Genomic DNA, 27,767 nt, shown 5'->3' on the forward strand with positions numbered 1-27,767 from the left:
GACTCATTGTTTACAGTCTATTTCCAAATATCTCATCTCTGCTCTTATGTTAGCTTCATAATTTGCTGCCTTACAAATGGGCTTTCTACACCCATTTGTAAGTAGTAACTATTCCAGCTTGTGTGTGTGTGTGTGTGTGTGTGTGTGTGTGTGTGTGTGGTGTAATAGGGCAAGAAAGGGGAGAAAAAGAGATTGGGTTGGGGAGAAGAGGGTGACAGGATCACACATCTGTATCTCACTCAGGGAGCTATGGAAAGAGACGCTCAGAAAAATTCGTGGGCAGCTCTATCAGAAGGAGATCAGAGGAGGGGCATTAATATTAATAGATATAATCTGCATTATTTACGCAAAGCCTTTCTTGTATGGCACTATTAAACACTGATAGTTAAATCCCTGGTTCTTCCACTTGATTAGGAGCCATTTTATGAATTTTAATTGGTTTCTTTAGTTCAATATAGTTATATATACACATATATGTACATATATGCACATGTATTTATATACACTACTATCTCCATCTCTCCATATTTCAAATATGCAAATGTATGTAATTTTATTTACACAGGCATTTTATTTCCATTAATCAACTAGGAGTCTTCTTCATCAAAGAGGTATTTTGATGCTTCTAGAAACACATAGTGGGCAAACATTGCCTTATTGTCATTTGTAAAGTAATTACTTATGTTTATGCAACCATCACTTGGTTAGTATTAGCAGGAAGAACAAGGTCATGTGAGAAAAAAGAAACAGTGCTTCTGTGAGTAGAACTTGCTTAGCTGTGGTTTTCCAGCTCCTCTGATATGGTACAGTCCTCTGTGTAAATATCTTTAGCAGCAGGCATGGGTGAGTGGTCTTCCTAAGAATTATCGCACAAATAAGCATTGGTGTACAAGAGGATTCTTGGGGGAAACATTATACTTATTTCAATGTTATGTGAGATCCCTAAATATTTTTTCAGTTACAGAAACACTGGCACTTTCAAAAAAAGGCCAAACGTGCAAATGTCAAACTGATAATTACCTTCCCTTTATGTGGTAAAAGGAATATAGAAACTGTGGAAATCATCTCATTCAAAGATAATATTGAGTACCTTCATAAAAATCATCCTGGTTAAAAAATATTCAAACTTTATCTCTTACAGTCCATCATTCAGCTCCCTCACCCCAATAAGTCAACCCAATAGGCATGTGGCTAAAGTGCCAGACTTATAAATACTTTAAGTTTTTGCATGTCGTTTGTGCTTTGTGAGACTGTAGAAAGTAACAGTAATATGTGGATTTTGGTAAAAATTCTATACCCAAAATAAGGCCATAGAATTGTAGTCCTGATTTCAAGGGGAGAATGAGAAAGATGGGGACTACATCTAGCTTCCACACTCCTATTGATTAGTGCTGTGACTTTGGGCACATCTCTACTTGCTTCATTTTCCTCATTGAGACACTGGGCTGGAATAGACAGTATTAAAAGTTCCCTTAGTGTGATGTCTTCATACATAATATCTTAGAGGTATGATAGTTACATTTCTTTAAAAATAGTACATTTTGAAAAGAGATGCTGATCATTGTAGAAGGTGAGTGATGGGTAAATAGGTTTGTTATGCTACTGTCTTCACTTTTGTGAATAAAAATGTTTAGATAATTTAGATAAACAGGGAAAGAGAAACATAGCTGCAGAGAATCGTTACAATAATACAGGAATGGTAAAAGAGTAGATTGAACTTTCTTGCCTCTTCCATCCTAAAAAACATGATATGTTAGTTTATTCTAAGAAGTTACTGCAACATAAAACGTGATATGAACGGTAGAACGTAGTGGGAAATGGGAACAGAGAAGTCGGAAAAATTTCCAAGGCCCCTTGGGTCATTTTGGTTGAAATGCTTTATCATTTTGTTATACGTGTCATATAAGACGTATTCATAGTCAAGTTTAATGAATACACATTTAATGAATACACATTACAAGTTTCATGAATATACATTAATGAATATACATTACAGAGATAAATGGTTCATGAATTCACCATCATTTTGGATCATGCATTATTGCTCTTTAAAGTCATTAGTTTGGAAAATTGAGATTTGATTATAATTTGTAATTTGCTAGCATGCCCTAACTGGGCAAAAAAGGAAGTGACCTGGATAAGGGCCAAATTTCAGAGCAAAATTTATAAATACAATGTGGTTGATCCATAAAGTATATAGAACACAGGAGACAATCTTCAATTAACTGTAAAAGTTTGACCATGGAAATAGCAGTGTATTAACCCAAGGCTTGAGCTGTAACATTAGAGCTCACACATATTCTCAACTCACTTTCTGCACAGCTAGGTTTCTTCTAGAGATGAGTGCAATTATTTATCTAAGCAAATGTTTATTAAGAAGACAACATGCTGTTCCTGAGCTGTGCACATCATCACTCAAGACCTTTAAAGTCCAAGATTATCATACACTGCCATTCAAAACTGGATAGAGTCCTTTTCCCCTGGGGCCACAATTGGACATTGAATCTCACATGAAAAGGCAGAACCAACCTCACTGGAAACCAGAATAAAGAGATGATCTTCCTTTTAGTAAAAACTTTAGAATCCTAAAAGTGACCTTGATATTTTTAAATACACTCCTCACATTCACTGCCAATGGCTAAGCTTTGGGAAATACTGTCTATACTTCTTTCCTCACCAGACTCTGGCTCCTCATCCTACCATATCTGCTTCTGCCTCTACTGCATTGCATAGGTCACCCTCTCCAAGTCACCAATGATCTTCTTGTTATTAAACTTACTTTTACATTTCTTTCTCACTTGACTTTGACACAGAAATTGATGGTGAGTATTCTCCTCTTTAGGGAATGTTCTTTTCTTTCTCTGCTTTTCTTTTTCTGCTTCTGGGCAATTTAAATTATGTTATCTTACATTTCTTTGTAGGTCGCTCTTTTTTTTTTTTCATAGGCATTTCTCAGGATTTAGAATGAGGCTTTCTTCTCTGCTTATTCTATATATTTGTGTTGGTGACAGATAGAACCATTCCTGAAGTCTCAGACATTATCCAGAAATTGATTTCCAAATCTTCACGTTCTTGTCAGATCTACCTATGAGCTTTGAGGAAATATATCAAACTCTGCATTGGCTGGTATAATGTTGGTGATTCTCAGACACCTCAAATTCGGCATGTTCAAAACGAACCTCATCTCACTCCCTGTGAAACCCAAACTGTTGCTTCTCCAGTATTCTTGATCTTAGGGAATGGCACCTTCACCTGCCTGGTACTTCATCCTAGACTCTTTCCTCTTCTTCACACTCTTTATTTTCAGACAAATACCAAGATATTGGACACAACTCTTGATTCTTTCGAGCTCTTTCTGTTCATTAAAGGACACTATAGAAGTCTGTCTTGGTACAGATTTCTATTATCTCTTTCCTGGATTGTTGTAATAACCTCTTCCCTTAAGGTGTATCTATACAGTTTCATTACCTGGTTCTCATCCGATCTGTTTCCCACAATTCAAAGTGGTCCTTCAATAATGCATATCTAACCATAGTATGTCTCTGAGAAAAATAAAACTGCTTTCCATTTCTATTAAGATAATGTCATGATGCTTCTTTATTCCACTTTAAATGTCTGCATAATCTGACCCCATACCTTGCTATCCAGCCTCATCTCTCATGACTTCCCTTTGTACTTGAGGTCCTGCCTTGTAGAAATTCTTTCAGTTCTCCCAACACGGTATGGATCTTCTTGCCTTCAGATTTTAGAATATCCCTCTGTTAGACTACATACATATATAGATATGTACATACAGTCTCCTCTGCCAGGAACACTCCCCTCCTACTCCTTGATTTTTAATTGGCTTACTTCTATTTAACTTTCAGAAATCTCTGTATCTTTGTTCTCTTAGAGGCATCCCCTGATCCTCTAAATTAGGTGAAGTTAGGAAACCATTGTAACTTGGACCTCCAGGATGACAACAATTATTATAATTTTTTAACTTCTTTATACGTCTGGGGTGAAGGGAGAAAGATCCTGCATACTCTCTAAGGTAGAAATTATGCTTATTTTGCTTATGACTGTACCCCTGCTGATGCTTGGCAAAGTGCCTGACACCATTTTTCAGTTCATCCTTGCTGAATAACTAAATGCAGAGAGAAAATAAAATGTAATATTTGTCAGGTACTCCCAGTACCAATTGAGAGAAATAGTGGGCAAGCTATTTCAATATAATACCAAAGGACACCTTGGCACCTAAATTTTAATTGCAAATAGAGTAGATGCTATACCAGTGAATTTGGGGAGGGCTATAGAGAGCCCTTTATGTGCTTGTGTCTTCCATAGTCCCTAGGATATGACTGTGCATATAACGGGCAATCAATAAATAATTCTTGGATTAATGTTTGAATGACTTTTATTTGATTAAGGGAAGAAATTAAGCTCAATAAGCACTGCTGATTTTTCTTCTCTTTACTAAATGCAGATATAAGATTAAGGGGAGATATCAGAGATTTCAGGCTAAGAATAATCTTTGGGGTAATTCCTCCTTTATTTTAATTTATCAAACTGCTTTTATTCTGTTTTCTCTCCTAGGAGTTGCTCACTTATATCAGAAAATACTGTTAGTACCTAGCTATTTCAACAAAGAATAAGATTTAATATAATTTATATGACCTATACCTCATCTGAAGATATCAATATGGAGATATCCAACCAGGAAGGAGCAATTTTTGTTTGATAATTCCAACAAAAATTGTTTGATTTCCATTTCAATAATGAAAATATTGATAATGGCCTGTTTATGGGATTGCATAACACTTTTGAAAAAAGTAAAATTAACCTTATGGAGTAATTTTTACAGATATTTTAAATGATTCCTTTTTGTGATGAAGCACTAAAGATATAAATGAAAAAAAGGCCATGGCAATTGTTTACAAGTTGCTGGCAGGAAGATGAGTGTGCACACAAACATGGCAGCAGAGTTGCTAGAATGTGGTTGAGTGAGGACAGAAGAAAGTTCCTTGAATTTGCCAGTCTTCACAGAGGACATAATTTGATTGAGGAGCAGAATTTTGCTAAGAGAAGTGAGGAAGGGTGACAAAGGCAAAAAGCATGGAAAAATTAGGGAAATGTTAGAGAACAAAGTGTGAGAAAAGAGAATGAGAAAGGAGAAAGAGACATGAGAAAACCATAAGGTGAGTCTGGGTAGCAAAGTAAGCATGGATCAGAGAATCAAGACTTTGCAGATTATTTATTATATAATTTTGCTTTTTATCCTGAAGGAGAAATGGAATCCATTGAAGAATTTTGATCAGGGAAATAACATTTATTGAGTGCTGACTATACTCAAATTACTGTGAATTTAACTGTTAACCAAATAGTGAACTCTGTGAATAAGTGTTTATGCACACTTCTTTAAAGACGTTCCTTCCCATTGAGTTTAAAGGCCTTATTACTAGGAGTTTACATACATATGTGAAAGATGAATCTGAGAATATTACTTAAAAGATGATAATATTACTTAAAAATATTATGAATTTTATTACATAGAAAATTACTATTAATTTACTTAATTGTAAAATATAGATCCTGTTATCACTCTCATTGTGCAGATGAGGAAACTGGGGTACAGAAAGGTAAAGAAACAAATTACACTTCTACAAAGTTGTAGAACCGGTTTCAATTCAGCAATTTGACACCAGAATGGCTCTCTTGATTAAACCTTATGCTATAGTGTCTTTATGTTTGAGAGAAACATGATATAACTGAGAAGAGAGAGTAGGAAGAAGAAATTGGAGGGAGGAAAATGCCTAAGCAGGGCACAGAAACAAGATCAAACAATGGGAATACCCTGGAAAATAAATGAGGATTGAATTGATTGGCTGTCAATCATACAAAGAAATAAAGGAATCTAGGATAATTTTTGAATTTCTGACTTAGCAGCTGTTAGGAGAGTGGTTCATTTTATAGCAACAAGGAGGGGGTGGGAGGGGTAGGTTGAAGGAATAGTGGCAGCAGGGAATGATGCGTTCATCTAGTGCATGTGGAGATGCAGATGCCTGTGGAGTTCCAGCGGGACTTCTTGAGAATGCCCTGCATGAGGCCTGGAGGCCAGGTGGAATTTGGTGTAGTAGTGAAGAAAACATGTAGAATTAAATCCAGACCCCCTAATTATGCCCGCAAGTCCCTACATAGTGTATCTCTGGCCACTCTCACCAACCTCACTCCCCTCTTGCTTCCAGTACTCTGGTCTCTCTGGTATTCTTTCTGTCCTTCAACACACCAAGCTTGCTCCTCCCCCAGTGCCTTTGCACTTTTTCTGTCATATGGAATGTTCTGACCATTACCATCCCACCTCTTTTCATTCAGATCTCAGTTTGAGAAGGCTTCACTGATCACCAAATGTAAAGCAGACCCATTAGTCACTGTCAATATTATGACATTTTTTAGAGCACATGAAATCATCTGAAATCATTTTCTCTATTTGTTTGTTTCTTTTTTCCTCTTCCAGAGTATATGCTCACTGGAAACACTGGCCTTGCCTTTTTTACCATTGTATCTTCAGGGTGTAGGCAGCAATGCAGACAACATAGTTGTACAATACATATTTGTTAAATGAATTAGTGAAGATATAAATATGTATTTGAAGTCATTATCTCTTAGATGAGAGTTGAGGTCATGGCATTAATTAGAATGCATTAGAGAAGCATGCAACTAGAGTGATCAGGGAAAGAGAAGAATGGCTTGACATCACTATTATTCTCTTCATATCTTCTTTAAGGATAAACGGTAATCTTTTCAACTGAAAATATAGGTGAACTAATTCTATAAATATTCACATTCAGTTAAAAATGGTTTCTTTTTCATTTGAAATTTATAGCTACTTATGCTTAAATAAAATATATTTGTCTACATTATATGGAAAATCTCTTTTAAGTTTCTGTCTATATGGAAACATACTAGCAAAAGCATTTTAATAAATCCAAAGTACAACCATTGTTAGAAATTAACAACAAAACAAATAACTAAAATAAAATGTATTGAACTTGGTCTTTCAAATAAATAAGAAAACACAGAGAACAGTAATAAGAACTAGTTTTTTTATATAGTAACTCAACATGAGGCCATCCAATATAAAATTTTTCTCAGATACTATAAACTGCCCATACCAATTAAAATTCTAAACTAATGAGAAAAAGTGAGTAGACAGGCATAATTTACTTAAAGTTACTTACTGGTAGAGGAACAAGTGTTGGCATAATCAATGTGGTGAAGTTAATGATCACAGACCCTAAATGGGAGAATACAGTTAACTTGCTTTTACTGTTACTGCTGTTACAGTTATACCAGTATACTGTTATACTTCCTTTTACCATCGGCAAAACACCTTTATGTGTTTAGGTCTCAGAATCTTTACCTGTGGAATAAGAGGAGTCAAACAGATATTTGAAAGGTACTTCTTGGGTTCTCTCTGTATGCTGTTAAGATCTATACACTGTGTTTACTACATACATCCTGTCCACAATCAGGAAATTTAAGTAACTGACCACAAGGGGGAGAACTTTAATTCTGCATTAAATTATTTAATACAATATGAAATGATTTGAAAGTATTTGGCTATGTGAGGTTGGTGATAGGCTGCTTCATTTCCACTTCCTTGTGGAAATTGGGACATTCAACTGCTAGTGATAGGTTTAACTTAATTGAAATGTGATTTTGTGTTTGTAGAGTTATGATATAGTCACCGGATGTCAAATTATATTTGTATTAAGCAATGATGCTCCATGAAGGTATCCAGATGCCTTTTTTATTAAAGTGATGATAGTAGAATGTTACAATTCACCGTGGAAGAGTTTTTCCTTTCAAATAATGTTGTTTAAGTTATTCTGCAAGAAATCTATTACCTTTTTGAATGTCAACTCTGAAACAAGGATAGGATCATCAACAGGGCAGTCTGTTGTGAAGTATTCATATAAAAAGAAAAGAATTAGAATAGTGCTAGCCACACCACTTGAATGTAATATGATCATTGGCTTTATATGAGTATATGTTATATGTTTGTTGTTACATGAATATTAAATATTATATGTTCACACTGTTAAATATTCATTTTTCTGTTTGGGTTAACTTAAGTACTTTTATTTTATTTAAAATTTTATTTTAAGGCAATTATAGCTTTCTTTATTTTTAAAAAATTTTATTTGATTTTATTTTAAGTTCCGGATACATGTGCAGGATGTGCAGATTTGTTACATAGGTAAATGTATGCCACGGTGGTTTGCTGCACCTGTCTTCCCATCCCTTAGGTATCAAGCCCCACGTGCATTAGCTATTTACCCTGATGCTCTCCTTCCCCTCATACCCCTGACAGGCTGCAGTGTGTGTTTCTCTCCCTGCGTCTATGTGTTCTCAATATTCAGCTCCCACTTATAAGGGAGAACATGAAGTATTTGGTTTTCTGCTCCTGCATTAGTTTGCTAAGGATAATGGCCCTCTGTTCCATCCATGTCCTTGCAAAGGACATGATCTTGTTCCTTTTTATGTATAGTATATATTCATAGTATTCTATGGTATGTGTGTGTGTGTGTGTGTGTATATATATATTTGATAAAATCCAGAAATTTTATCAATTTTTATCAATTTAAAATATATATATACACACACACATATATATATACACACACATATACATATATATACACACACACATATACATATATATACACACACACGCACATATATATAACATTTTCTTTATCCAGTCTATGATTGATGGGCATTTGAGTTGATTCCATGTCTTTGCTATTGTAAACAGGGATGTGATGAACATAAGCATGCATATATCTTCATTCTATTATTATTTTCATTAAGAATTAACTTATGAGTCATACTAAGGCTTAAAAGTTCACATTTTTAGAATTCATTAAGCTAAATTTGCAAGGTATGAAGATAAGATTTCTGGATTTTATCAAATATACCCAAACATACACAGCTAAATGAGTCCAATTTAAAGACATTATATTAGTAACCTATATAAGTATCTCAATAACTCATTTGTTACTGAAAACAATTTGTGCTTCCCCTTAGAAGCATTGTCACTCTCTTTTAAATATGTTTAGTGACAGCAGACCTGTCTTTGAGAGTGAGTATAGATTAAAAAAAAATTCTATATGGAGATCAAATCTTAAAGTTACTAATTAAGTTGGAGTGTAATGATAATTTGGAGATCAAAAATTAGGTATAATTAAAATATTCAATCTCCCTTTGATTTATAAACTTCCTTTGTTCAACTGCCATTGAGTCGCAAAATGTTTTCAGCAATGGTAGTGTTACCTGGACAAATATAAATCTTCCAGAAGTGACTCCTATACGGGGTAAGTTTATTTGAATAAATTCATTCTGATGTATTCACAAAAATGAACAAATAAATAAGTAACTGAAATTATTTCTAGTCACAATGTGTTTATTTTCCAGTTATGTTCATAGTTGAGCCTTCATGAATTCTTTAAAATTACGATATACTAAGTAAATCAGCAATTTTATCGTTGACAGATGCTCTATAACTTCTTTCAAAAATGATTAAGATTGTTAATAATTCTCTTTTTGGCTTAGTGAATTAGGTTTCTATTGGTATTTCTCACACCAAAAAGTATTATAGACCCATAAAAAGATCTATGCCAGACAGTGTGGTGAATATACATCTTATTGCTACTTGTACATCCAGTGACTAGCACAGTGATTGGCCGACTAGCACATTTTTACCAGTAGCTATCCAATAAATTTTGGTACATAAATTAATGAATAATAAATGATACAAAGAGCTTATATACATATATATTATTTTCCCCATTACATATGTATTATTTTTCCACAGTGCTGCATAATCATTCACCCAAACCTTAGTGGTTAAATAAACAATAATCACTAATGTTCACGAAACTCCAATTTGGGCAGGACTCAGTGGAAACAGCTCATCTCTTCTCCACACAATGTCAGCTGAGCTGGCTTCCCAGGTTTACCGGAGGCCTGGGATCTGGGGCCACATGTCTAGTGGATGATAGGGGCTGTTGGCTGCGACCTCAGCTCGGGATGTTGTCTGAAATTGCTGGATTTCTCACAGCATAGTGTTTGAATTCCAGGAGCTAGCATTCAAGTGAGCAAGGCAAAGTGCACAACATTTTTATGACCTAGCCTTCGAGATCACACGGAATCATTTCTTTTGTATTTTAGTGGTTGAGGCAGTCACAGAGGAGGTTTGCCTGCGTTCAAGGGGAGAGAGTTAGAAGCCACTACACAATGGGAGGAATATTAAGCTCATGTTGTAAGAAAGTCATGTGGGATTGGATATATTGCAGTAACCATTTCTGGAAAATACAATATGCCATAATTTCTTATTTATAAACATACAATTTTTTATCCAAAACCCAAACTTCTATTCACTAGCTAACTTTAGAAAATACTATTCCCAAGCAAAATTCACCCTGCTAAAGAAATTCTGTCTGATCCAATAAACATTTATTATCCATTATTCTCTTATATATGCTAGTCTTCTCTCCCAAACCACTTTCACATTCATTCTAATACTGAACCAAGGAGTATATCTTTGTTAAACGTTTTCTCTATTCCTTTTTTGTCTGGGAAAATATTTACTTACGTTTCCAGTCAGTTTGTTACTGATCATTTACTACTGATGGGCCCCTGTGTCTTTTTCGCAGTTTAAAGAATAGACAGCCTATTGTTGATTAATATTAGGTGTTTTTTTCTAAATTGATATAAATTTTGAAAGTTATATACTCTTTCTTAGCTAGAAGAATTCTCATTTTGTCTAAAACATTTTTTTCTATTACTAACTTGAAAGAAACTTCAAGTTCAGTTAAAAGTGAAAAACACCATTCTAATTAATGATGTATTACAAAATTTGGAAAATAGAATGATCTTTCCTAAAATTTGATTCTGTTATGTAACAATGATGCATCTCATTTTTGTTTATTATATACATTTTGTTTGTTACATATAATTTGGTCAGTATTTTCATATGCAGAACAAAATTTTCTGCAAACAAAAAATTTGAAGTGCACAGTGAGATTGGTTTGGCCCCCAAATAAGTTAAAAATTAAATAAATAAAAAAATTAAAACGATGATATAAGTATTTTCTCCATTAACTCCAAAGTCTGTTTCATAAGATATTAAGGTAATTTGGGACATATATCATTGCAGTATTCAAAATATTGATGTCAATTAATTGTTTAAACAAGCTAAAAACTTTTAAACAATGCGAAAAGTATTCATCTGGATAAAAGAAGGGATCAACTTGAAATTGGTCATATAGAAATCATATATAATTAGTTACTTTCTAGAAAGTGAATTGAGAAAATAACCAGATTGTTTATTTTACATAAAATCATTTAGAAGTAAGTTTTAATAGTGGGCAGATAATGTTTTCTGTGTACCCTGCCATATCCCTTAGCGCCTGGCAAATGTTTGTGACATAGAAGGATGTTCAATAAATGATGTTGCATGGAGTAGCACAATGCCATTTGAAAATGTATTTTCTTCTCATTCCAAATAGCTATTGTTTTCTGTAGCTTTATAATGGTCTCAATGCTCTTGATTGTATAGGCCAGAATATATGGGCTTTGGAAATATTTTTTATAATTAGATTTTGTTTTCTGAATGCAGGAATTTTACAGTGATTATTCCTTCACTTGTGCTCTCAAAGCCCTTCCTATATACTGCTACTATAATGATATATTATATTACATTACATACCATATCGTAACTACTTCTACATGTACTTTCCTCTAACCTTAGGTTGCAAGCAACTCAAGGGTGGGATTTTTCTTCTCTATTTTATACCCTCAGAACACTGTACTTCTGGTGTGTAGTCATGACTATTCATTAACTGTTGAGGGATTGGATGACAATCTGAATTCCATTTGTCTTTTTTCATCCATTTTATTTTTTTTTTGAAAAGTGTCAATTCATGAAAATGATATTAATATTTGAGAACTTATGATAAACTTATTAAACCCATCTATCTAGTAAAATAATGTATTGAACTCTAATATCACAACAAATAGATACATTTTAAAGTTTAGCTCAACATACTCTGTGAAGATTAATATATTACCTCCATGTATATTGCAATGTTCTGTTTCTTTTCTTTTAAAAGGGACAAGTAACTTTAAGAATGTTTTCTTCTTTATTTAAGTAGCACAAATTCCTTAAGAGACATGAGCACATTATCCCTCTCAATCCTAGAAACGTGAAGGAGCAGGCCATACCACCTCAGAATCCAGAATGATGTGTATGGGTCTATTATACATGTTTATAAATGTTGCTGGGTCCATGAATTCTTCAGATTTGCACAAGTACTTTATGATTTGTTCTGGGAGGAGCAGGTCAGGTGCAACTTGGTGTAAGTTATCACCTGGTCCTTTAGTGCCTACTTTCATAGTCTTGCAAAGATAGACTGACAGTTTATGAGTTTGTGTGAGAAAATCTGTGATGACCTCTTTTAGGGACTGTGATTGTGTCACATCATCGAGATACATAACTGGCACTTTTATCACTGAAACATGCCATTGCATAAAAAGCCTCATTGGAATGTTATGAGAAATGACTATAATTTTCATTTGTTGAATAAAAAATTCTGTTTCATCTTTGTCATGGCCAGTATAATCTAAAAGCACTTGGTAGAGAGTGTCGCTGGAGGACTCGAGGATATGCAGAATGGAAGTAGGATAGATGAGCAGCAATCCTGTCACTGTTTCTCCCAGGTGATGTTTCAAAACTGACTGAAACACTTGTTCATAGTAGTCAGCAACATCTTTTCTTTCTACCTTTGTTTGTATCTTGGCCACTAGAAACATCCTATGAAGAAGGAATTTCTTTAGGTGTAGTCGTTGTTTCTCCTCTTGAAAGTGCAGGTAATTGCTACGTGGGACTTGGAGCAAAAGATGAGGCCCCAGTGGCAAAGGCCTTTTGCTGCCCTTCTGGTTACGGACTGAAAAGGACATGATGAGTCTTATTTATTGTACCAGATGATTCTAGTTTTTAGCTTTTCATGATATTTACGCTGTCTGGGTGCCTCTGTAGTGATGAACTCTTGTTTTCATTTCTTCTGACAAGAAAAAAAAAAAAAGAGTAAATCATAGTTTGTCAAATGTTACTAAATAGCAAAATCCCAATCTTTTACCAGTTTTATCAGGAAACAATATCTTTGAAATGAAAGATAATGTTAAAACAATACTCAAACTATAGAGTTGTTTTTTTTTTTTAAAGTTTACAATGAAAGAGCTAAATCATATCCTAGGAAAAAACTTTGTAAATGTCATGTAATGGTGATTACAGATTGTCTTTTATAAGACAAATTTTAAAAAATGGTATTTTTATGGTAATTCTTCCAATTTCTTTTATAAATCTAACTGGTCTATAACTCTTTTTAAAAAATCCAAGGCTTTCTAAGTCCTAATTAGCTATGTAACCTTTAGTCAGGACCCTAATAGTTAATAATGTTCCTTGATTAATTACAGTAAACATTTCAAGGGAAAAGTTTTGGTTCTTTGTTTTTCCTCCTATCGACAAATCTCAGAAATGATTCTTTTTTTCCCCCCTTTATTATTATTTTTTTCTTCTTGTTGTTGTTAAGGGCTACATGAAAGTATTCTGCTACTTTAACTTACTCTGCTTACAAATCTCCTCAAATTTTTTTCCAGGTCAACTTACCATTTTTCTTTGTTTCCTGTGCTTCTGTCACGTACCTGTCCTCCAGGCCCTGCTTGTCCTCCATCAGGCTCCCAACTGCCAGTTCTCTGGTGTTCTCAGCTGTCCTGTGTTCTGCCTTCCCTCGGGCATATGTGAGTCAGAATGTCAGCACCATTAAAGGACCAGAGCGCCAAGTTTCTTAATTTAATACGGGTATCTTGACAAACACTTCAAAGTCACTGCAGAGGAAGTGTGAATGGCTTATTCCTGAATGGTTTATTTTTAGTCAGGTGCATTTGTAAGTCAGACAGATGGTGAGAATCTGGACATCTTTTTCCTTTCTTTTTTTCTTTTTGATAAATAAAAAGTATGGTTGTAGAACTCCTCTGTTCTACTTAGACACTAACTAAAGACTTTAAGAACACATATCTGAACCTATGTAATGGTGAATATGTGATGAGAAACTTCTATAGTAAGATTTGGTTTACTTAACTTAATGTGAATTTAATTTAAGAGCTGCACCTCTTAACATTGTGTCTTAAAAGATGCACCTCTTAAAATTGTGTCTTAAGAGATGCATCTCTTAAAATTGCATCCACATGAGTTCTAAACAATAATTTTAAAACAAGTTTAGAAAACACGTTTATTCAATTTTTAACAAACCTAAGAGTAATTTTTTCCCTGAGGTCTGTATTATCCAAACTAATGATCCGATTTTAATGAAAATACAATGATAAATTATCTAAGTAAATGAAGGTAGAGAGGTGAGTTAATAATTATTTAATGGTGTAATACATAAAAATGGACTATTCTTCCTCATTGTGATTCACTTTGTCACTCCCTGAAGCAATACAATGTTTCCCAAGATGTAAACCATGGTGCCAAACCATGTCATTGCCCAGTCTAGTTATTATCTCACTCTCATTGTTCTTACAGCTTTGCTGGAAGAATGTGTCCATGTTGACCAGAGCCTTCATTATGGCCTTCTCTCCTCTCCTGGTTTCTATGATACTGCACTTTCTTGGATTTCTTTCTAAATCTCTATATGTGGCCTCACCCCGTAATACCTTCCCACACCCAACTTTGGAAAATACTGAGGCTCTGCGCTTATGATGTGGATGGATGTTCTGCTCTACTTCTTTGCCCAGTTAGCTCAGTACCATCTATATGTCTCTTTTGTGAGGGCAGGTAAGTGGTCCTTAAAGTCACTCTTGCCACTAGATTGCACGATTGAAATTGGAAAGTGATCATGGGACTTTCCTGCGGAGCTTAGCTGTGGACTAAAAATCTTTTACAATCTGAGGCTCAAGGTAGACACAACTAGTTGATTGGGGTTGAGAAAGAAGAAGAAACCGAGATCCCATTCTAGGTGATTTTTGCACAGAAAATTCTCAAATTATTATCTCCAGTCACTTATTCACAACTCTTCTCTCCTTGGATGTAACTCTGTCTTTTCAAATTTAAAACGAAAACATTTAAACAATTATTTTCCTCATTGAACATGTTTTCCTTTACAAATACCCCACTTGTGTCTAAATTAACACTTTTTTTCCTCTCAGTTCCCGGGCCAAAATCCTTGGTATTATTTTTTCATGTTTCCTCTAAGTTGTATACTCCAACTGTATTCTGTTACTAAGTCTTTTTACTCACTTTAATATGCCTTAAGGGTTCTTGATTTACACTACCTCTTTCACAGTCCTACTTCTTTATTTGGATTATAATAAGGGTCTCTATCCACAGTATTTCTAGATTTCTCCACCCCAAAAATTCAGCTAAGAGTGTGAAACCGTAAGCCCTTTGACAAATCTACTTTATAAGGTTAAAAAGATTCTGATTTTACAAAGTCCTCCCTGCTTATTTCCCCTCCATAGAATCCTGGGAGGCAAAGCCTCTGCCTTTACCACATCCAGAGGGACTTCCGGTATTTATTTCCAATTCCCATTGATGGATTAAGCCAGAGAGAACATGGGGACATGCAACAGTGTGATTTGTTACCTAACACAGCTACTGATGAAAGTCAGTAGGAGAATTTATGAGACACTGCCACCCAGGAGCCCCTTTTCAGTGCACAAACTCAAACTAGTCTTTTATACACTGGTAAGATTCTTCCTCTTCATGAAACTGTTTTCCTTACTGACAGACCAATTTCTTCCCAAACATGGTCAAGAACTACCCCTCAAGATAAGGCTAACCCCAGGATGTACTGTTCCACCTCAACTTTCTGTTGACTTCATTTACATATTTTTATTATAATTATGTTCTCAAAATATAAAGAATTGCCACAGCAAATGAGAGTGATGTACTATAGAGTTTTGAACAAGATTGTTAACTCACCTGGTCAGATTCCCACTATCTTCTTGGATTCCCTGAATCTCAGAATAAATAATAAAAACTATTTCATAGTTCTGCTTGCTTTATCTTCTGGCTTTGCTCACTCTCCTCCAGATCTAGTTATTGTGCACTGCTTTCTCCAAATCTCTTTTTTAAGATTTCTATTTCCATGGGTATCACAACCTTGATGACTTCCCCCTTCTTCTAAATCATAGCTCCCCACTCTGATCAATACTTCCAACACAATATCTCTCTGATAATCACATGTGTCTTTCCACTTTTTGCTCCTATCAAAAGAAGCTTAGTGGTAACTTTTTCTTACCATGTGTGCTTTTCGTTTTCCTTTTATTTCATATATCTAGATTCCTCCAATATAAACCTAATAGAAGAATGATATTTCATTCTTCTATTATTCTCCCCCAACTCTATAGAAAATCAACTAAGCTATCCTTTCTTCAAAAGAGTGATAATATCTTAACAAAGCCTAGTTGTTGTTATCTTGAAAAACATATGAACTATCATTTCTGTAAGTCAAAAAAGGCAAGTAGAGACTATTTGTGTGGTTCAAACTAATACATTCAGAAGCAACAGTTTGTAATCTCCATGGATAGTTTGACATCTGTATTCAATTTTCCCAAAGTAATTTTCCATTTTCAATGCTTTTTTTTTTTTTTTTTTCTGTTGGGTTGCTTCCTCAAACTTTGAGCTTCATTGTCACATGGCTATCTGAAAAGTTTAAAGGCAACTTATTTCCTTATCATTCATCAGTCACACTCTGAACTGTCAAGGGTAAGTTCTGACTAGATAGAAATAGAAGCAACATGCAATTCAAACAGTTTTTGGGTCATTGTCATGTGTAATTAGAATTGTAGACTCTCTGCTCAATGGACATTCAGCATTTAAGTGCCCAGGTGCCACAATCCTTATGTGCCATCTATTAAGGGCAAGTTATTTACCCTTAGATGATGACTGAAGAGAACTCTTCTATCTGTCTATGTATCTGGATAAAGAAGCATTTGTATTATTCTACCCAGAATGATCCGTTTAGAATAGCTATCCAAATTCAAGTTCAAACAACCGATAAGTCACAGAACCTTAATAGAAGCTTAGGATGCCAAGTCTTCTTTCAATTATTCTACTTATCTACCTTTTTAATTCAACTTATCTCACATTAATACATAGCATGTACTTGTAACTCGTGTCAAACAGTACACCTTACTATTACTGATATACTTTATGCCCTGGTTTCATTTTTCAGAACCAAATGCTTCTGAATAAACAAACTTAATCGTGTCCTTTTGTTTTTGTAAGCCAGATAGAAAGGATTAAAACAACTAAATACCATTTATGATTCACCATGTGCCATGCACTAGATACTTTTACATACAGTAACTAGGCTACTTTTAACAGTAACCCTATATGATAGACAGAAACTTTTCTACAATTTATGGAGGAGTAAACTAAAATGTAGAGTAGTTACGTATTTTGCACACAATTAAAATCTTCTCTCAGCAGCCTCCATATTCTGTCTACTTGAGTAAAGAGGAGGTAAATTATCTCCTATTTCTATCCATGACCATAGTGTAATTCTTCCCCTTGTCTATGAGATGAGATGATATCCAAACCAAAAGATAGCTTATGGTTTGGATAAAGTAAATTTAAAGAAAAACTTCTACATTATAGCTAGGTTTCAGCAGCATTTATCTACCATTATTATCTACTCATTTGTCTCAGATTTATTGATGCCTTTGGTGTACCAGGCAATATCATTAGGCACTATAAGAAATGTAAGTCTGAAAAATACCTGCTCCTTAATTTCAGGAGCTTAGAGTCAGGTACAGGTGACGAAATGTACATGAATCTGAGATGTTCTTGAGACAGAACAGGGAAAAACAATAAATACGATGCAAGTGATATTTAGTGCTTTAGAAACACCGATTTAGAAAGGGTAAATTTGGAGTTTTCTTAGAAACCTTAGTGAAAGAGTTCTCATTTGAGCATGGCCTTCAGAGAAACAGGATTGAGGGACAGCTTCATGAATTGGTCTCACATTCATTCCTTTAAAATGTGAGGTTGTGCATTTACTAAAGTTGATTTCCATCTGGAATACCAGACTTTAAACTCTCACCTGTGCTTGGGTCCTAGCAAAACAAAACACTCTAAATCATTTCCTTTCACTTTATGTCTTATATCAAAATGATCAGCCAAAGAGAACTAATCATCTAAATAAATGGCTTACAGCTTGGGTAGAGCCTTTCACTAAGATCACATATAATAAGCTATTGAGTAGACAAAAAATATACTTGATTTAGCAAAGCAAATCTGAGTGAGCTTAGTTATCAAATCACTAGGTATTTGAATATTTATTGAAAAAGATACTCCCCCTCCAAGAAAAAAACAAAAACAAAAACAAAAACCCAAACTAGATTACTTTCTCTTTCATTGACTCTCTTCAATAGTATTATGGAACAGTGTTTGGTAATTACTTATCAAGGGGAGCGCAGGCTAGGAACATTTAGTTATTTGATTACAACATTTAACATAGTTTTCATCTATCTGCTATTTGTAGACAAATGTGTCAGACTCTATGGAAATATTCTTGTGAATCAGATATTCTATCTGCACATGAAAAATTTAATTCTGTTAGTGGATCTTAAGATCCCCACGACTATGTTAGTACAGGGCTGGATGGGCGTATACAAGTGTGCAAAGATATAAACAATGAAAGCACAAAATGCAACATTTAAACCTGGCTGGAAGAATAAGCATTTAAGTTAGTATTAAAAAATAGATATGACGTGTGTGTGTGTGTTTAAAGCACAAAGAGCAGAGGGCATATGTTAAAGGTAGGAAGTGTGGCACATCATTAAGAAAATGGAAACAGGCCGGGCGCGGTGGCTCAACCCTGTAATCCCAGCACTTTGGGAGGCCGAGGCGGGTGGATCACGAGGTCAGGAGATCGAGACCATCCTGGCTAACATGGTGAAACCCCGTCTCTACTAAAAATACAAAAAACTAGACGGGCGTGGTGGCGGGCGCCTGTAGTCCCAGCTACTCGGAGGCTGAGGCAGGAGAATGGCGTAAACCCGGGAGGCGGAGCTTGCAGTGAGCCGAGATCGCGCCACTGCACTCCAGCCTGGGAGACACAGCGAGACTCCGTCTCAAAAAAAAAAAAAAAAAAAAAAAAAGGAAACAATGTGTTCTGGCTAAAGCACTAGCCCTCAAACCACAGAATCTGCAAATTTTGTTAAACTGAAGATTCCTGGTCTCTAGGCCTAAAATGTCTAATTAGTAGGCTTAAAGTGAGACCCCAAAATTTGCATTTTTGACCAGTAATCTCCCAGTCCCTCTACATACCTCACTTTAAGAAAGAAGAGGCTAACTCACAGTGATTCAAACCATGACTGTCTATTAGAATAATCTAGTGGAGATTTTTTTATTTAATTTTATGTTCATAGGTGTTTGGGGAACAGGTGGTGTTTGGTTACATGAGTAAGTTCTTTAGTGGTGATTTGCACGATTTTGGTGCACCCACCCAGCACTCAAAAAGCCAGTTCCCAGTCTTACTTAATTAGTCTGGAATGGAACCCTGGTGTGTATGTTTGTTAAAACATCTCCAGGTGATTCTAAATGTAGCCAGGAGTGGAACTCCTAGAGGGTGAGTCGTGGGGAGGAGAGGGGAAAAAGAAAAGTAAGTTGGAATCAGTTTGTGGAGGACTTCGATGCCACGCTCAGAAGTTTGAATTTTACTCTGTGGATAGTAGAGAATCACGAGAATTTCTTGAGTGCCCATAATCATAACTGTGTTAAGGAAGTTGCCGTGAAGTGCAGAGGAATTGGAGACGGGAAATACTAGAGGCACCCAGAGCCCTTTTAGGAACTCTGCAGTTGGCAAGTGAGCCCTCTTATCTTCTGCCGGCTTAACAGTAAATTGTTTCAACTTTGCTGAAAACCAATTTGCAAATGTAAATCATAAGCTTAAAAATCTACTCTTTGACTAAGTAAGGCCTCTTCTAGATCCCATGGTAAGTAAATAAAATTATGAGTTTCAAGTTGAGGCTAAGTGAAGAAAAAAATTTAAAAAAGAAATAAAATTACTGACAAACATTTGAAATATAAAGATAGTTTTTATAGAAAAAAACTTAAAAAAAGAATATATGTATTAATGAACAACTACTATGATGCCCTTGAAATTAATTTTGAAGAATATTTCAAGGGAAGAAAAAATAGTTATTCACTGAAACGAATAGCATAATATAAAAAATTATAGATATTTAAAAATAAAATTGGGATCTGATATGGTTTGGCTGTGTGGCCCCACCCAAATCTTATCTCGAATTGTAATCTCCATGTGTTGAGGGCGGGATCTGATGGGAGGTGATTGGATCATGAGGCAGTTTCCCTCCTGCTGCTATCGTGATAGCGCGGGATTTCTCAGGAAATCTGATGGCTTTAAAAATGGCGGTATGTGCTGTGCTCTCTCCCTCCTGCCTCATATGAAGAAGCTCCTTGTTCCCCTTCACCTTCTGCCATGACTGTAAATTTCCTGAGGCCTCCTCAATCATGCGGAACTGTGAGTCAATTAAACCTCTTTTGTTTATAAATTGCCCAGTCTCAGGTATTACCTTTATAACAGTACGAAAGTGAGCTAATAATATCTTTGTTCAGGCACAACTTTTTTTTTTTTAAACTCAGTAAAAGAAACTAGGTCCCAGAAGCTACAGTGGTCTAAGCAGCAGCAAGTTTATGCATTCATTTTTGTTTGTTTTTGTTAAAATATGTTAAAATTGTCACACTGCTGGCACACTTCATTTGCATGAAATTCTATACTACACTTACTAATTGTAGTAAAGTTGCCCTCTATCTCCGGGACAAGACCAAAAAAAAAAAAAAAAAAAAAAAAAAAAAAAAAAAAGCAACAAAACCACTCTGGAATGTAATTTTCTCTGAGATCTAACCAAACTCTGTTTAGTGGGTTGGGAGAAGACTATAAACGAAAATAACATTTTGACATTTGTCCTTCAACTTTAAGAAAATGGTTTGCCTATATAATTTTTGGTAATTTTTTAGAAGATAATATTTTCTACCCTCATATGGTCCTCAGATTTAAACCATAATAAGCAGGGGAATAAAGGAAAATAATGCAACTGAGTGCTAAGGCAGAACATTGTGACAGAAGAAATTAATGAGTGGAGTATATACTGAATATTAAGGACAGAATTTCATAGGGCCAACAAGATAACAATCTATATTTTTCACATATGCAGGCAAAGTGGATTTTGCAATTGCCAATTACATTAAATGCACTAAATAAAGCTCCTAACATTGATATGATAAGGCACCACCTTAAGTTTTCCAGGCTGCAACTGTGCATAATTTTAAAATGGTTTTCTGAAAACCATTTTAAGTTTAAATTGGATTCCCAACCTTATTTTTAAAAAGCATAGAAACAAGAAAAGAGAGAAATCTAGCCATGTTTTAATTGGTAGAATTTGGGACTGATATTTGTTTTGTATTTTCCAAATTTTTCAAGTGTGTCTATGTTATTATGTTCAGAAAAAAATAACATTAAAAAATAAGGCTATCCCTTTGGTTTGGTGAATGATGATACATGTGTTGCTTTGTTTGTAAGTCTAGGATTGTCTAGCCTAAAAGCCTGCTATTGAGTAAAACTTGTAAAATGATGGATCATGAACCAAATTGAACAAAGAGAAACTTCACTCAGAGAAATCTTGACCTACTAACAGTCAAGATAGGAAAATACAAGGGTGTAAGATAGGGCAGTTACTAAGACACAGTCCAGGAATTTTATCCCAGACACCTTGCATACTACCGAGTAAAAGGTGAGTCTTTAAAGAATTTGCTCCAGTTGGATAGAGTCTGAACTAAGGCAGTTGCTAAGACTGAAAATGTGCGAGCCGTCACCAAGGTAGACAAAACTTGATCCACTGGATATGGGAGGTTAGGAATGCAAGGATTTAGAGATGACACTTCAGGTTTGAATATCAGTCACTGGGAGGACTAACATTTTTTCTTTAAATAAAGATGGAAGATACAGAAGGATGCCCAGATTTGGGAAGAAAAATAGTTTGTATAGATTATCTTGAAGTGGAATGGCCATGGAAATATCCAGGTATAAATGTATATGAATCTGAAGATCGGAGGAAGTCTGGACTTATGATGCAAATTTGATAGTTGTCTGCATTGAGGGTAGAACTGAAACCATGGGAAACAATTAAGTCATGAGATAGTGAAAGGAAAGAAGAAGGTGGAGAAGCACATTGTGGAACATACAGTTTTAGGGAGCAGGCAAATAAGAGGCAGTGAAAGAGGCAACAACAAATCAGAAATAGGTAGAGAATTAAGAAAACACAGGCTTATGAAGGTCCCTGCAGGAGAAAGGTTTGAAAGTTGGTGGTTGAAGTAAAATTCTAAACAAAGATAAAAAAGCTTAAGGACTGGGGTGACCATTTAATATTGGGAATTACATTTCCTAGGGGTTTAAAGAAAAGTAGATCTGGTAAAATAGCTGAGGGAAGCCAGGTTGCGAGCATTGAGTGGATCAAACGAGAATAAGTGGTCAGAGGGTAGACCACTCCTCCACATTTGTCAGTAAGAAGAATGAAAACACTCTGATAGTAAACTGTAGAGGAGGAAGATAGTAGATTAACAGTAGTATAGTAATCCTAGGTTTTTACCTATTAAAAACTAGCATGCTGGGTTTCTTTTTGTCTTTTCTATCATTGTGTCCAGCCAGGAAGGTGGAATCTGAAAATGGAATGCTGTATGGTATGCTTTCAAAATGTTTTAAGATTATTAACTTCTATACAGAGATTTGGGGACTACAGATAATACTAAACTCTCAGTTATGTTTCTTTTACTGTCTTTTAATCAGTTTTTTTTTTTCAGCTTCTTTGCAAGACAGAACGCTAAAGCTTTATGACTTAACTAACACACAGTGCACATTATGATGGGGTGACATAAACACAACACATTTGAATTTAGTTTTTTATGACTTAAAATCTTTGTGTAATAGCAAAGTTGCTTTACACATACAAATTTTATTATGATTGGAGTAATAGCTTCACAATTTCATTACTCAGGCCCATATAACCTATTATGCTAAAATGTGATATCAATAAGCTAATATCTATTTTAATGCTTCCTTTTGGTTTAGCTTTGAACAATTGTCACATGGAATGGAGAAAATTTGACTAGTAGAAGTTTAGAGCTGGAGGGGAACTTGGTACCACTGACATAACATACTCCATTTAAAATTAAGAAAACCATGACAAAAAGAGATCAATATTACTGACTTCAAGTTGCTTACTTGTAAAGTTGCCAAGAAACATGTATACATGAAATACTAAAACAGTGAGATAATAGTTCACACTAGAGTATTTTTTAATATATTATAAAAGTTTCAGTAGCTAAAGTGGTGCTAGAGCTATTCTGAAAGAAGTTGTAGGAACCTGAATTTTATGACACTTAATATTGAGAACCATTAAATATTTTAAGCAATAAAGTTATATGATGAGTTACACATTTAATGGTGACTAGTTTTGGGAAGACAGAAATTTTATAGTCAGGTATGCCCTACTAAAACATCATTGTATTCCAAATATGCAATGAGGGTCTAGGCTAGAATTTAGAACTTTAAAATGTATTTCTTTTTAAAGTAACAGTAATATTAATCCAAGTCTAAATAACATATTGTTTTTATTCTATGTAACTAGAGCAGCAGTACAGTAAAAACAACATAATAAAATATTTTTAAATATTGAGTATGTCCTAGATGCCTAAGCAGATTGCCTTTAATTTATCCAACAAGCCTTTATTATCCTGGAACTTTACCAGCATCCACTAAATTTAAAGCCCCTTTGCCTATTTTAACTCAAGATACCTTCACATTTTCTTGGAAACTGTACCTACTAACGTTAGAAGTTGTAGACAATTGAGAGACTTATGTATCACTGTTTTAATATATGTGAACATAATGTATGGTCACTTTTTTTGTGAAGACTATTTTGTGAAAATTTAATAGCGTGATGAAGTAGAGCATCATGTTGATGGTGCCTGCTTCATTAGGGACAGCACATTCCTAGGGGTCTAGAGTAAGAATGCAGTGGTATGGGAAGTATAGGCACCTGTCCTCCATCATCATCATGAATGCCTCTCTGATCCATGTCTCACCTATCATTATAGTTCTTTGTCTCAGTGACAAGTACCTCTTAACTATATATGTGCCACTGTTGGCCTCATGGAAACCATTTCAATAGTGGTATGTGTTCCAAGAGTTCCTAGGCAAAGCTGTACTTGTCTCTGTGTGCCTTGTGTGCTGAAATATAGATAATAGATAATAGCTTTGTGGGGTTTTTTTTTTTCCTAACTCAGGAGATTTTAAGTGACACATTTTGTAAGATAGTGGCAGACCTAACTGTGAGGACCTTATTTCTAACCCATTGATTTAGCTAGTAGAAATCATTATTTCCATGTGTTTTCTATTTAAACTTTTTAAATTTTAAATTGGCTATATCCCTTCCACTGTTCAGTTGTGGTATACTCAGAAAAATCGAAACATTAATCATACAAGGTGAATAAAAGCATAAATATAAAGGCAAAGTTCTCAAAATCATATAATTAGTTTCAGAGTCAAATATTAAAATTATTTGAATTACTCAATTCTTAAAATTGTCAACTCTTTTAGCTATAGAACTTGAGTATAGATTGCAGTTGCTGTGATTATATTTGCTCCTAATTATCATTTTCATTAAGGATAGTTTGGATTTAAGAGAGGTCACACTTTTTTGGTTTGGTTCCCTGGGAAGAGTAACTTTGTTTTAATCATTAACAGAGTTGCAAGTGTAAGTTAACTTTCATATCTGGTATTTTCTCTACCTTAAAATAAGGTAGAGAATAGCCTGGCCTAGTCATTGTTATATGGATTAAATCTCTCATCTACTTCTCAAAATAATGCATCTATCTACCATGGACCCATATTTAATGCCTATCTCATTTGAGTCTGTGTGTATGCGTATATGTGTGTGTGTGTGTGTTGTTAGAAAAGTTCTTAAAACTTTTCAGTAATAAGCCATTATCATAGTAGAAAGAAAGCATACTTTTAAGCTTTGACTCTTGACCAAACTGAAGGCCGATTTTGGATCTCAGTCTCACAAGGTTCAGGGAGGTGATATTTAATAAGTTTCTAGAGGTTAAGGCCAATGGTGTGACTTGTGTTCAGTGACTCATCTTTGTTGTTAGAAATTTGCCTCCAGTGATCTATTTGAGAACCAGGCTACTTTTACATTTTTTATAAGGTCATTCTCCAAGACCTATGCCTCTTAAAAAGAGGAAAATTCTTCGTGGTCATGTTATTATATTGGAATTCAAGTGCAGGTCTCTGGCCTAATGTATATCTTCTCTGCCTTCAAAAAACTGTTTTCTTTGTGACTTAAAAAATAAAAATTCTATATCTTTTTTGACTGAAGATGACTTTATACTTTTAACCTATATTTCAGAAAGCCAATCTTTAGAAAAAATGAAATATTTTAAGCGAAAACTAAAGCATAGCCATGCTCTGCAAACTTTTAAAATAGTTTCAGGCTGTAATTGCTGTTTTCCATTTGACTTTCAAATTTGTTTTCATTGGCATAATTTTATTATTTTATAGTTAAGCATTTTTTTATAATAAAATATAAAGGTGAACAATAAAAGGAACAAAAATAAGTTTATATTATAAAAAATAAAATTAAAGAGAAAGAATTTTGTATGGGTAGGGTGATGGCAAAGTCAAATAAAATTCAACCACACCATACAGAAGAGCTAGATTAAATCTTCAATGCTTTGTGTTACATGAATAGAAAAGAATGATCGCTCTGAATATTATAACCTCTAAGAGGAGAGAATGTTGTTGCAGCAATATCTGGGAAATACAATCAGTGTGTCTGAAGCCAGCATCTATTTATCTTAAATTAATCTTTTTATTTTTTCTGAGTAAGTGGATGATAATCCTGGTGCTGGGTGCCAGTGTCTTTTTATTCATGGCATAGATAAAACTAGAGCACTCCTATGTTGGTGAGAGCTATACAATTCAAAAGGTCTCAAGCTGTAACTCTTCCATAAGATTATAGACAGCTTTATAGATTTTCAACATGATTTTGGGATTTAGAATCAGTAAATAATTGTATTTAAAGTAAAGTCTTGTGCATTATCAAGTGTATTTTACCTTTCTGCCCTCAGGAAAGTATAAACAAGGTGTTCTAAATATAAGGCAGCAATTTTTCTTCTTCACTATTAAATTCTCTGGTCAAAAGAGTTCCTACATCCAAAGTGGAAAAGGCTTCACTAAGCTGTAAACTATCTGGTTGCTGTTAGTGTGAGCCATAGGGTGAAGAGCAGCATGGTGCCTCTGATACAGTGAACCTCAAATGACACCACATTGAAGGCCCAGCAATCAGGCTTACATTCAAATATGTACTTGCTTTCTCTCTTCTGAAAAGAAAACCAGGCTGGGCACAGTGGCTTATGCCTGTAATCCCAGCACTTTGGGAGGCTGAGGAGGGAGGATCACCTGAGGTCAGGAGTTCGAGACCCATCTGGCCAACATGGTGAAGCCCCGTCTCTACTAGAAATTAGCCAGGCATGGTGGCATGCACCTGTAATCCCAGCTACTCAGGAGGCTGAGGCAGGAGAATCACTTGAACCCGGGAGATGGAGGTTGCAGTGAGCCGAGATTGCGCCATTGCACTCCAGTCTGGGGGACAAGAGTGAGACTTCATCTCAAAAAAAAAAAAAAAAAAAAAAAGTGAACTAGAAAAGTAGTCTGGATTTTTTTTTAAGTAGGTCTTCTTTCCTAGGCGTTGTAAGTATTATATTGTCATCTTGTCTAGGGTAGAGGGTAGAGTAGCAAGAAGGAAGTGAGATCTCCTCACCTCTATGTTGAACAGTGTACTGATATTTAACCATCTTCTAACTCTCGCATTATATCTCTAGAATATATGTGAATATACAAATATTTGTCAGTAGACATTGCGATTAAAAGCTGTGAAAAATATGTAAAATACAATGAAATTTTGGTCCTCCTGGAAAAGCATCTGAAAAGACTTCAGAAAGGAATGCCGCAGTGACTCAATATGTTAGATTTAATTAAGTGGTACTGATAGCAGGATGAAAGTTAAGCAACTTAAAAATTAGGTAAGGCTATGTGGTTTATAAGAGTTATGAACTCAACCATTGGTAAGTTATGAAATCCCTTTTATAGACTATGCATAGGGCTCAAGGTGACCCTTAGTCGCACTGGCAAAATACAGTCAGCAACTGGGTTGAAACCCCAGATCAATATAGATCTTCAATTGGCTAAGAAGGTAACCTCAAAACTGTTTGTGGTGATATCATTATTTCCTTCTTAGATAAAATTATTTTAACCCTGGAAGATTTATAATTTACAGTAGAAATACCTAAATTAACTAAATTTGGCAACATATTTTTATATTAAGAAATGGTGTACACACTTGGTATTTTAAGGATTTCTGATGTGAAAGAGAATCTGCCTTACTAAGTAACAGGTTTGCTTTTTAATTCCATCTTTTTATTTATTTATTTATTATTATATTTTAAGTTCTAGGGTACATGTGCATAACGTGCAGGTTTGTTACATATATATATACTTGTGCCATGTTGGTGTGCTGCACCCATCAACTCGTCAGCACCCATCAACTCGTCATTTACATCAGGTATAACTCCCAAT

At 34.9% G+C, this 27,767-nt stretch overlaps 2 protein-coding genes across 6 annotated transcripts in view; one reads left to right on the forward strand and one right to left on the reverse strand.

Annotated features, from left to right (window-relative positions):
• The window catches only part of LOC105475458 (zinc finger protein 804B), a 598,392-nt gene that overhangs the window by 23,742 nt on the left and 546,883 nt on the right, over positions 1-27,767 (forward strand). The window lies entirely within an intron of this gene.
• Positions 12,163-13,826, reverse strand: TEX47 (testis expressed 47). Of its 4 annotated transcripts, none has more exons than XM_011730711.3 (2): positions 13,747-13,826; positions 12,163-13,103 (listed from the first exon to the last, which is right to left on the reverse strand). In XM_011730711.3, exon 2 carries the CDS (start codon positions 13,000-13,002, stop codon positions 12,241-12,243), a length of 762 nt encoding a protein of 253 aa, XP_011729013.1. In that variant the 5' UTR covers positions 13,003-13,103; positions 13,747-13,826; the 3' UTR covers positions 12,163-12,240. The 4 variants fall into 4 exon arrangements, with proteins under 4 accessions (XP_011729013.1, XP_011729010.1, XP_011729012.1 ...); XM_011730708.3 differs by having other exon boundaries at positions 12,163-13,106; positions 13,712-13,826; XM_011730710.3 differs by having other exon boundaries at positions 12,163-13,106; positions 13,747-13,820.

This window comes from Macaca nemestrina, chromosome 4 (assembly GCF_043159975.1).
Source record: "Macaca nemestrina isolate mMacNem1 chromosome 4, mMacNem.hap1, whole genome shotgun sequence".
NCBI lineage: Eukaryota > Metazoa > Chordata > Mammalia > Primates > Cercopithecidae > Macaca > Macaca nemestrina.

Coding starts and splice junctions, on each gene's coding strand:
- TEX47 (XM_011730711.3), bottom strand. CDS start 13,002: ATGTCCTTTTCAGTCCGTAACCAGAAGGGCAGCAAAAGGCCTTTGCCA.